The sequence below is a fragment of the Muscardinus avellanarius genome (assembly GCF_963383645.1).
Source record: "Muscardinus avellanarius genome assembly, chromosome: 10".
Lineage (NCBI taxonomy): Eukaryota > Metazoa > Chordata > Mammalia > Rodentia > Gliridae > Muscardinus > Muscardinus avellanarius.
The window spans coordinates 60,754,716-60,766,772 of record NC_137796.1 but is presented as its reverse complement, the minus strand read 5'-3'; the positions used below and the strand labels follow the sequence as shown (position 1 = coordinate 60,766,772).

At 47.6% G+C, this 12,057-nt stretch overlaps 1 protein-coding gene across 1 annotated transcript in view; it reads left to right on the top strand.

Moving 5' to 3' along the window:
- The window catches only part of PLEKHA4 (pleckstrin homology domain containing A4), a gene marked incomplete at both ends in the record, with an annotated part of 30,475 nt that extends 19,043 nt beyond the window's left edge, over positions 1-11,432 (top strand). Inside the window, 7 exons of the mRNA XM_080703665.1 lie at positions 635-775; positions 2,664-2,763; positions 2,815-2,909; positions 5,806-5,967; positions 9,046-9,095; positions 10,104-10,216; positions 11,170-11,432. Coding sequence (XP_080559791.1) covers positions 635-775; positions 2,664-2,763; positions 2,815-2,909; positions 5,806-5,967; positions 9,046-9,095; positions 10,104-10,216; positions 11,170-11,432 — 924 coding nt within the window. The remainder of the gene's footprint in view (positions 1-634; positions 776-2,663; positions 2,764-2,814; positions 2,910-5,805; positions 5,968-9,045; positions 9,096-10,103; positions 10,217-11,169) is intronic.
- Between the last annotated feature and the right edge of the window lie 625 nt (positions 11,433-12,057).

Here is a 12,057-nt window from a genome sequence, read left to right as displayed (position 1 = left end):
CTAGCCCTGGCTTCAATACCTTGAAACACAGACAGACAGACAGACAGACAGACAGACACAATAAAGAAAGAAAGAAAGAAAGAAAGAAAGAAAGAAAGAAAGAAAGAAAGAAAGAAACTTACCATTTTCATGGATAGGAAAAATACAATAGTATAAAGAAGTCTTCCAGATTGGAATTCTCCCGAAGAAGATCTGCAATCCTAGTACAAATTCAGAAGGTTTTTTTTTTTTCTGAGCAGATTAACAAATTGTATCTAGAAATCCAAAAGGCCAAGAATAGCCAAGATACCCTCCAAGAACCAACACAACTCTATGTCAAGCCTGAGGTAAAACTACCATTAATAAGACAGTTAATGTAATCTTGCCAATAGGTAGACAAGTGGACCTACAACTAGAATATTCAGAAACAGACACTCACATATTCACATGGTCACCTACTTAGAAGTGAGGCCACACTGCAGAGCTATACAGAAAAGATAATCTTTTCAATTAAATTGAAAGTCCATGTGGGAGGGGGAAAAATCCTGACTTCCTAAACAGCCCAGCTTAGTTCAGACCTTTTCTGCGACCTACCGGCTACATTCCTCCTTGCATCTGTTCAGCTTTGAGGAACAATCTCCTTTCCTTCCCCCAGGACAGAGCATCGGCTCAGCAGCAGCTGTGGATGGTGGAAGACACTCTGGCTGGTCTGGGTGGCCCCCAGAAGCCAGCCCCCCATGCTGAACCTCACTCCCCATCCCCCGCCCTCCAAGGGGAGGAGTCCTCAGAGAGGGAGGTGAGACTCAACACCTGACCTCCTCCCTACCCCGCTTCCGTGTTCCCCAGACCCCACCTCTCTCCCTCTCCCTTGATCAGCTAACCAACTTCAAACAGGTATCTTCACCTCTGGGAGCGTTTCTTTCCTTACTTGTGTGGTCCTCCAGGGCTTGGGGTCAGGATCCCTCATGGATAACAAAATGCTCAAGCCCTGTATATATATATAAATGGTGCAGTGTTTGCAGTTAACCCGTGCCCATCCTTCTTTTCCTTTTCCTTCCTTCTCTCCCTTCCTCTCTTCCTTCCTTCCTTCTCTCCTTCTGTGGTACCAGGGATTAAACCCAAGGGGCATTCTACCTCTGAGCTATACTCCCAACCCTATCTTTTTATTTATAAAACAGCTTTTTTTTTTTTTTGCGGGTCTGGGTATGGAACCCAGAGGCATTTGACCTCTGAGCTACAACCGCTGCCCAATTTTTTATTCTTTATTTTGAAACAGGGTCTCACTGAGTTGCAGAGGACCTCACTAAGTAGTAGCTGAGGATGTCCGCGAACCGCGATCCTCCAGGTCTCAGCCTCTGGAATGCTGGGATTACAAGCGTGCGCCTCTGGAATGCTGGGATTACAAGCGTGCGCCACCACGCCCGGCTTATAAAACAGCTTCTAAGTTGCAGATAGCCTCACTAAATTGCTGAGGCTGGCTTTAAATCTGTGATCCTCCTGTCTCAGCCTCCCAAGTACTAGGATTACAGACATGTTTTATTTATTTATTTATTTGGTACTGGGTATTGAGTCCAGAGGCATTCTTTCTCCAAGGTATGCCGTCAGCACTATTTATTTATTTATTATTTATTTATTTTGCGGGTCTGGGGATGGAACCCAGGGGCATTCTACCTCTGAGCTACATCCCCAGCCCTATTATTTTTCTTTATTTTCTTTCTTTCTTTCTTTCTTTCTTTCTTTCTTTCTTTCTTTCTTTCTTTCTTTCTTTCTTTCTTGTGGTACCGGGGGTGGGACCCAGAGGCTTCCTACCTCTGGGCTATACTTCCAGACCTATTTTTTTATATTTTATTTGGAAACAGGGTCTCACTAAGTAGCTGAGGCTGGCTTCGAACCTGTGCGATCATCCTGGATCCTCCTGTCTCAGCCTCCCAAGGCAGGGATTACAAGTGTGTGCCACTATACCCGGCTATTTATTTATTTTGAAACAGGGTCTTGAAAGGTTGCTGAGGCTGGCCTTGAACCTGTGATCCGCCTGTCAGTCTCCCAAGTACTGGGATTACAAGTGTGAACCACCACTCACCTGGCTTGGGTTTACAACTTTTTTTGTGTGGTGCTGGGGATTGAACCCAGGGACATTGTACCTCTCACCTACACCCTCCCCAGCCCCATTTTTTATTTTTAATTTTGAAACAGGGTCTCACTAAGTTGCAGAGAGCCTCACTAAGTAGCCAAGGCTGGTTGAGAACCTGCGATCCTCCTGTCTCAGCCTCCCAAGTACTGGGATTACAAGCATGCGCCACCACACCTGGCTGGGTTTACAACTTTTAATCTTCCTTATGCTGTTTCCCAATCGCTAAGTGCTTGAAATAATGGTAGTCACTATCATAAAGATGATAACAGCCAGGCGTGGTAATGCACTCTTGCAATCCCAGCATTTGGGAGGCTGAGACAGAGGGACCGTGGTGGTTCACGGATGGCCTCAGCTACTACTTAGTGAAGCCCTTTGCAACTCAGTGAGACCCTGTTTCGAAATAAGAAATTAAAAAAAAAAATAGGGCCGGGGGTGTAGCTCAGAGGTAGAGTGCTTCTAGGTTCCATCCCCGGTGCTGCAACAAACAAACAAACACATAAATAAATAAATAAATTTGATAACCGCAATCATGATTCCCCTTCCCATCTCTCAGAGCCTGCCGGAGTCCTTGGACCTGAGCACCCCTCGCTCCCCTGAGGCTGACTGGGGGCGGCCCCCTGGAGGTGACAGAGACCTCAGCGGCCCTCGCGCAGGTGAGCATCCTGCTGGAGCGCGGGCTTCTTGGTGTTCCTGCCCTCACCAAGTCTCTCTCTGTCCTCCAGGCTTTGGGTCTCCGAGGGTCTCTTGGGCTTCCAGCCCCGAGGTTCGACGTCCCTCTTCCCCGCAGCTGGGGACCAAGGTAGGTCATTCATTCGGCCCCTGAGTATGTCTTTAACTGTGGATTCCCTCATCCAGGGGAAACTTCTCGGAGAGTCAAGCTTTTTTGGTCCGTTTGGTTTTTGAGATTTTTTTTTTTAATGGGGGCTGGTGATACTAGGGATTGAACTCAGTGGAATTCTACTCTCTGATCTAATCCCTAGCCCTTTTAGTTTTTTATTTTGAAACAGGGTCTTGCTAGGTTACTCAGAGTCTTGCTGCATTGCTGAAGCTGTCCTCGAACCTGCGCTGCTCCTTTCTCAGCCTTCCAAGTACTGGGATTACAAGTGTGTGACACCACGCCCAGCAGAGTCAAGTTTTTTTTTGTTTTTTTATAATCAAAAAGTTGTCTTCTTGTAGCCGGGCGTGGTGGTTCGCAGGCTTGTAATCCCAGAGTTTGGGAGGCTGAGACGGGAGGATTACGCAGGTTTGAAGCTAGCCTCAGCAATTTAGTGAGACTGTTTCCAAATAAAAAGTAAAATAGAGCTGGGCGTGGTGGCGCACGCTTGTAATCCCAGCATTTGGGAGGCTGAGACCGGAGGATCGCGGTTCGAGCTGACAGCCTCAGCTACCTAGTGAGGCCCTCTGCAACTCAGTGAGACCCGGTTTCAAAATAAAGAATAAAAAATAGGGGAGGGGGTGTAGCTCAGAGGTCGAATGCCCCTGGGTTCCACCCCCAGACCCGCAAAACAAACAAACAAACAAACAAACAAAACATTAAAATAGGTCTGGCAGTATAGCCCGGAGGTAGGTAGAAAGCCCCTGGGTTCCATCCCTGGTACCACCAAAAAAAAAGAACACTAGAACTAATTTCTAACTTGTACCACTTGATCAGTGTCCCCCTGCCCCCCCACTCTACCCTCTGAGAGTTGAGTTTTAAAGCCATACTCAGAGAAGAGCGCACACTATTTGTATGAGCATTGGAACTTAATTTTATTTCTGCCACTGCTCAGCTGTGTGACTTCATGTCAGTCATTAAGCCTACCACCTAGAACTGGTGTGAGGATGAAAGGGAGATGAATGCCTCTAAAGGGTTGAGTACAGTAAGTAGGGACTTTAGTAATTCACTTATTCATTAGTTAACTCATTCAGTACAGTTTTTGTGTGTGTGGTACCAGGGATGAAACCTAGGAGCATTCTGTCTCCAAGCTACACCTCCAGCCTGATTTTGGTTTTTTTTTGCAGGTCTTGGGGTGGAACCCAGGGGCACTTTACCTCTGAGCTACACCCCCTGCTCTATTTTTTATTCTTTATTTCGGTGGTACCGGGGATGGAACCCTTCTACCTCCTGGCTACACTCCCAGACATATATATATATATATATATATATATATATATATATATTTTTTTTTTTAATTTAGAAACAGGGTCTCTTAAGCCAGCAAGGCCGGCTTCGAACCTGCCCGATCCTCCTGTCTCTGCCTCCCAAGCGCAGGGATTACAAGGGTGCGCCACCACGCCCAGCTTTATTCTTTATTTTGAAACAGGGTCTCACTAAGTTGCAGAGGGCCTCACTAAGTAGTTGAGGCTGTCCACGAACTCAGATCCTCCTGTCTCAGCCTCCCAAATGCTGGGATTACAAGCATGAGCCACCATACCTGGCTGATTTTGTTCTATTATTTATTTATTCATTTATTCGTTTATTTATTTATTTTTTGCGGCACTGGGGATGGAACCCAGGGACATTCTACCTCCGAGCTACACCCCCAGCCCTATTTTTCATTCTTTTTTTTGAAACCAGGTCTCACTAGTTGCTAAGGGCCTCACTAAGTAGTAGCTGAAGCTGTCCTCAAAACACGATCCTCCTGTCTCAGCCTCCCGAATGCTGGGCTTACAAGTGTGCACCACTACCCATGCCCGGCTTGTTCTATTATTTTGAAGCGGGGTCTCACTAAGTGGCCGAGGCTGGCTGCAAACCTGTGATCCTCCTGGCCTAAGCAAGTGTTACTACACCAGGCTACTCCGTAAATATTTACTTACTAGGTAGGTTTAGTGAAACAGCCTATAGTCCCAGTACTTGGGAGGCTGGACAGGAAGACTGCAGATTGAAGGCCAGCCAGCTGTAGCAACTTAATGAGACTCTCAGAAATCTAGCAAGACCCTGTTTCAAAATGAAAATAATAAGCCGGGCATGGTGACACACACTTGTAATCTATCTCAGTACTTGGGAGGCTGACGCAGGAGGATCACAGATTCACGGGCAGCCTCAGCTATTTAGTGAGGCCTTCCACAATTTAGTAGGACTCTGTTTCAAAATAAAGAATAAAAAATAGGTCTGGGGGAGCAGCTCAGAGGTAGAATGCCCCGAGATTCTATCCCTGGTACCCTCACATACACTAAAAAAGATAAAGCATAATAATAATGAAACAGCCTCTTGAAGGCTGTTTAAAAATAATCGTGTGTGTGTGTGTGTGTGTGTGTGTGTGTGTGTGTGTGTGTGTGTGTGTTGCTGAGAATTGAATCCAGGGGGATTCTAACTTGGAGCTATACTCCCAGCCCTATTTTTTTATTCTTTATTTTGAAACAGGGTCTCCCTGAGTTGCAAAGGGCCTCACTAAGTAGCTGAGGATGACCTGAGAACATAGGGTGAAGAAAATTCACACCTCCGGGGAGGGTGATAGATTGATGCCGGGAAGTGGGTGGGCCGGGCCACACTGGGCCTTAAACACCTTTGTCTTCAGGGTACTTGGGAGCCATGGGGGCTATGAGCAGGAGAGAGAGCCCATCAGTTCTGGGTGTAGGAAGAACCCTTTGAGGTGCTGTGGTGAACTTACTGGAAAGGGCTAGACTACAGGCTGGAGGTTCAGGGGAAGAGATAAAAAGGAAGTCCACGGTTGCGATCATGGGGTGCAATCTTGGGGTGTTTCTCGACTCCCTAGCCCCCCGTGGCCCGGCCCCGGATGAGTGCCCAGGAGCAGTTGGAACGGATGCGCAGGAACCAGGAATGTGGCCGGCCGCTCCCACGCCCAGCCTCCCCCAGGATCCCCACCCTGGCCAGGGCGCTGTCCCCAGCCAGCCGCCAGCCGGACCTGGAGCAAAGGGTGAGGGACAAGGGTCTGGAGTGGGCGGTGGATGGAAGAGGGTCCTCGGTTCCTGGTTTGAGTCTCAGCTTCCTGCTCTGTAAAATGGGGATACGTCCTACCTGCTTACCCCAAACAGAGTTTCTGGATTCACCCCTACTTGCATGTCAGCTTCCTGGTGCCCAGGCAGGGAAGTGAGGAGGGGATGAGACATCTTCCTTTGGGGTGGGGTTCACACATCTAAGATTCAAATCCCAGTTGGTGTTTTTTTTTTTTTTTTTTGGTGGTACTGGGGATGGAACACCCAGAGAGAGGCTTTCTACCTCCGGGCTATACTCCCAGACCTTTTTTTTTTTTAATATTTTATTTAGAAACAGGGTCTCACTAAGTTGCTGAGGCTGGCTTCGAACCCGTGAGATCCTCCTGTCTCAGCCTCCCAAGCGCGGGGATTACAAGTGTGAGCCACCCTGCCCAGGTAAAGCCCAGTTTTTCTTCTCACTTATGTGTTAGTGAACACAGGGGCACTCTACCACCGAGCTACAGCCCCGTGGAGCTACAGCCCCAGCCTTTTTTATTATTAATTTTATTTATTATTATTAATTTTTTTTTTTTTTTGCGGTACTAGGGATGGAACTCAGGGGCATTCTACCTCTGCGCTACATCCCCAGCCCTATTTTTTATTTTTTATTTCGAAACAGGGTCTCACTGAGTTGCAAAGGGCCTCACAAAGTAGTAGCTGAGGCTGTCCTCTAACCCTGATCCTCCTGTCTCAGCCTCCCAAATGCTGGGATTACAAATGTACACCACCATGCCTGGCTATTTTTATTTTTAAATCATCATCACTTTTGCCTGGCGTGGTGGCGCACGCTTGTAATCCCCGCACTTGGGAAGCTGAAACAGGAAGATCGCAAAGGTTCGAAGCCAGCCTGAGCTACTTAGTGAGGTTCTCAGAAACTTAGTGAGACCCTGTTTCTAAATAAAATATAAAATTTAGGTCTGGGAGTATAGCCCAGAGGTAGAAAGCCTCTGGGTTCCACCCCCAGTACTATATATATATATATATATATATATATATATATATATATATATACACACACACACACACACACACACACATACATATACATATATATGTGTGTGTGTATGTATATATATGTATGTATCATTTTCTTTTGGGGGCACTGGGGATTGAACTCAGGTGCATGCCACCTCTGAGCTACACCCCAGCCCTATTTTATTTTTATTTTGACACAGAGTCTCGCTAGGTTGCTAAGAGTCTCACTACTTGCTGAGGCTGTCCTCAAACCTGCAATCCTCCTGTCTCAGCCTCCTCAATACTGGGATTACAAGTGTATGCCATCATGCCTAGCTTTATTATGGTACTGAGGATTGAGCCCAGGACCATTCTGCCTCTGGGTTGCAACCTAGTTTTTTTTTTTTTTTTTTTAATGTTTTACTTGTTGAAACAGAGTCTTGCATGGTTTCTGAGTGTCTTGCTATGTTACTCAGGCTAGTCTTGAACCTGGGATCCTCCTGTTTTAGCCTCCCAAGTACTTGGATTATAGGTACTCACCTCCATGCATGGTGGTTTTATTATTATTAATTATTAATTATTATTATTATTATCATTATTTAATTTAATTTATTTATTTATTGGTGGTGGTACTGGGGTTCCTGGAAGCCCTTCTACCTCCGGGCTACACTCCCAGACACCTATTTTTTTATATTTTTATTTGGAAACAGGGTCTCTTAAGCCAACGAGGCTGGCTTCGAACCTGCACGATCCTCCTGTCTCCACCTCCCAAGCGGTGGTTTTATTATATATATATTATTATTAATTTTTTGGTGGTGGGGATTGACAACAGAGGCATTCTAACTCTGAGCTACATTCCCCAGCCCTTTGTTTTTTTGTTTTGTTTTGTTTTTTGCAGCATTAGTGATTGAACCCAAGGGCATTCTACCTCTCACCTCTATTTTTATTCTTTATTTTGAACGGGGTCTCACTAAGTTGATGAGAGTCTCACTACTTGTCGAGTCTGTCCTGAACCTGTCATCCTCCTGTCTCAGCCTCCCAAGTACTGGGATTATAAGCATGCACCATCATGCCCGGCTTTTATTTTATTTTTTACTTAGAAACAGGGTCTCGCTGAGTTGATTCAAGCCTCACTGAATTACGGAGGCTGGCTTTAACCCTGAGATCCTCCTGTCTCAGTTCCCTGAATACAGGTGTGTGTGACCTACCATGCCCAACTTTTTTTTTCTCTTAGTACTGGGAATTAAACCCAGGGGCTTTCTACCTCTGAGCTACACCCCCAACCCTATTTTTTTTATTTTTTGAAACAAGGTCTCACTAAATTAGAGGCTGGCTGTGAACCTGGGTCCTCCTGGCTCAGCCTCCCAAGTACTGGGATTATAAGTGTATGTCACTACAACTTGCTCAACTTACCCTTTTTTTTTTTTTTTGGCGGTACTGGCAATGGAACCGAGGCCCATTCTACCTCCAAGCCCTACCCCCAGCCCTATTTTTTATTGTTTATTTTGAAACAGGGTTTCACTAAGTTGTGGAGGGCCTCACTAAGTAGCTAAGGCTGTCCATGAACTGCGATCCTCCCGAATGCTGGGATTATAAGCATGAGTAATTATGCCCAGTGACCTTACACTTTTTTTTTGGTTGTTGTTGTTACTGGGGATGGAACATTCTACCTCCGAGCTACATCCCCAGCCCTATTTTTCATTCTTTATTTTGAAACAGGGTCTCACTATTGGGGCCTCACTAAGTAGTAGCTGAGGCTGGCTGCGAACTGCGATCCTCCTGTCTCAGCCTCCCAAATGCTGGGATTACAAGTGTGTGTTACCACACACGGCTGACCTTACACTTTTATAGGGAGGAATTAGACAAGTTATAGGTGTGTGTGTGTGTGTGTGTGTGTGTGTGTGTGTGTGTGTGTGAGAGAGAGATTTCTTAATCCTCACAGGTAAAGTTAAAGATTGTCATTGTCAGTGGGAAATTTCATTACCTCTCTTGAGTCCTGCCCTCACCCTCACAGTCAGGAGTGGGGCGTGCAGGTCAGGAATTCTAATGCCCCAATTTCTTTCCAGCCTGTTCTAGGAGCTGCAAAGTGGCTCAGAAGCTCAGGGTCCTGGAGTAGGTAAGGAGTTAGCGGGTAGGTGAAAGGAAAAATTTGCATAATGGGAGGGTATTATTATTATTATTATTATTATTATTATTATTATTAAATTTTCTCACTACTAAACTACAAGTTACAAAATTTTAGAATCTCCTGAGTTCCTGGGGAATCTTGTGTGTGTGTGTGTGGTGGGGTGGGTATTGGGGATTGAACCTAGGGGCATTCTACCTCAAAACTACACTCCCAGTTCTTTTTATTTTGTAACAGGGACTCACTAAATTCCTGACGCAAGCCTCAAATCTGTGATCCTCCTGTCTCAGCCTCCCAAGTACTGGGATTATGGGCATGTGCCACCTTCTGGGGTATCTGAAGTATTACCAGTAAGCCCTAAATCCACAGTGAGAAGTGCAGCTTCAAGAACTCTCTTAGTCATTCGGGAGGCTGAGACAGGAGGATCGTGGTTCTCAGACAGCCTCAGCTACTTAGTGAAGACCTTTGCAACTCAGTGAGACCTTGTTTCAAAATAAAGAATAAAGCTGGGCGTGGTAGCGCACACTTGTAATTCCAGCATTTGGGAGGCTGACACAGGAGGATCGAATAGGTTTGAAGCCAGCCTCAGCTACGTCCCTAGGCTCTCAGCAACTTAGTGAGATGCTATTTCCATATAAAGTATAAAAAAATAGGTCTGGGAGTATAGCCCGGAGGTAAATAAGCCTCTGGGTTCCACCCCCAGTACCACCAAACAAACAAAATAAAGAATAAAAAATAGGGCTGGGGGTGTACCTCAGGGGTAGAATGCCCCTGGGTTCCATTCCCAGTAACACACACACACACACACACACACACACACACACACACACACTTTCTTAGCCAACATCAAATTCCCTCCATCTAGGATTCTTGTAAAATGGATGGATGTGGGACTGTACTAAATTTCCCATAATGCACAGGGACTTGTGTTGGAAGTTACTTTAGGGACCTGTGCTGAGGTCCTCATTGTACACCCCCCCCATCTTTTCTGATTTCCAGTCCAAGGAACACCACCCCTTACTTGCCAACTTCTGAAGGTCATCGTGAGCGGGTCCTCAGCCTCTCCCAAGCCCTGGCCACTGAGGCATCGCAGTGGCACAGAATGATGACAGGTGAGGGACGGGGATATGGATTCCTGTGTTTTAGGGGAAAGGGGCTGGAGGGGTCTATGGGCTGTTGGGAAATGTCTGCCATCCAGGCAAGGTAGCAGACACTAGGTAGAGGGGGGGGGTGTTGGAGGGGGTACTGGGGCCATATCTGAGTCTCTGAATTCCAGGGTCTGAGGGAGGAGGGCTGGGCCTGGACCCCTCGGTCTAAGTTGGAGAAGGGCTGGGCCTGGACACCTCGGTCTGAGGTTGGATAACCTGTGGATCCAGAGTCTTTTTTTTTTTTTTTTGCGATAGTAGGGATTGAACCCAAGGGCATTCTACCTCCGAGCTATACCCCCAGCCCGATTTTTTTTTTTTTTTTTTTTTTTTTTTTTGGTAGTACTGGGGATGGAACCCAGGGGCCTTCTACCTTCGGGCTACACTCCCAGACCTATTTTATATGTTTTTATTTGGAAACAGGGTCTCTTAAACTAGCTGAGGCTGGCTTCCAACCTGCGTGATCCTCTTGTATCAGCCTCCCAAGCACGGGGATTACAAGCGTGCGCCACCATGCCTGGCTCCCCCCAGCCCGATTTTGTTTTGTATTTTATTTATTTATTTATTTATTTATTTATTTATTTATTTATTTATTGTACTGGGCTTCTACCTCCGGGCTACACTCCCAGACCTATTTTATATTTTTGAAACAGGCCGAACCTGCTCCATCCGCCTGTCTCCGCCTCCCAAGCGAGGGGGTTACAAGCGTGCGCCACCACGCCCGGCTGTATTCTTTATTTTGAAACAGGGGCTCACTAAGTTGCGTAGGGCCTCATTAAGTAGCCGAGGCTGGCCAGGAACCTGCGATCCTCCGGTCTCAGGCCCCCAAGTACTGGGATTACAATCGCGCGCTGCCCTGCCCGGCTCAGAGTCCAGAGTTTCTGAGTCTGCCCTTCTCATTCCACACGCATCTTCAACAGGTGGACATCTGGACTCCCGGGGAGATCCCCTCCCCCTTGTGCCGCCATCTCCTTCGGACCCGACTCCCCAGGTGACCTCCTCTCCAAGATCGCCTGCGGTGGCTAATGCCAGGTCCACGGGAGTCTCACGCGGTGACAGTGAGCGAGACACAAGCCACGCCCCCTGGGGGCCCTCCTGGGACGCTGGGAACGCCCCTCCAGCGCCGACTCAGGACGAGGGGGCGTGGCCTCTGCGGGTCACGCTGCTTCAGTCCAGCTTCTGATTGGCCAAGAGCGGCAGCCAATCGGAGCGTGGGGCATTTCTAGAGGTACCTGCCCGGAAATTTGGGGCCCGGCTGGGTGCTTGGGGGCGTGGCCCGGCCACCACCCGTGACCTGGGGGTGTGGTTTCTAGGTGGCCAAAGTTTGGTTTTCCCCACACTGTCCAAATGTGCATTAAAACTTTGAACTTTTAGTCAATAGCTTTCTTTCTGTTTGGGGTTTTGAGGGTCACGGAAGCAGAGTTCCAGTCGTGCATGGTTGGCCCTGAGGGATTACCGAACAGCACCGACTGGGACTTGTAGGTGTGAGGAGGAGACAGGGAGCCAGGATCTAAAATTGTGGGGAGAAGGGAATAGATAAACGGAGATGGCTGGATTAAAGGAATGCTTACTTTGGCGAAGGAGGAGCTGGGGCCTGGACCTCTAGATCTGAGGGAGGAGGGATGAGGCCATGACTCTTGGGTCTGAGAGAGGAGGCCTGGGGTCTCTTCCTGGGTGTGAGGGAGGAGGGCTGGAGCCAGACCCCTGAGTCTGAGGGAGGAGGGCTGGGCCTGGACCCCTGGGTCTGAAGGAGGAGGGCTGGGCCTGGATCCCTGGGTCTGAGGGAGGAGGGCTGGACCTGGAGCCCT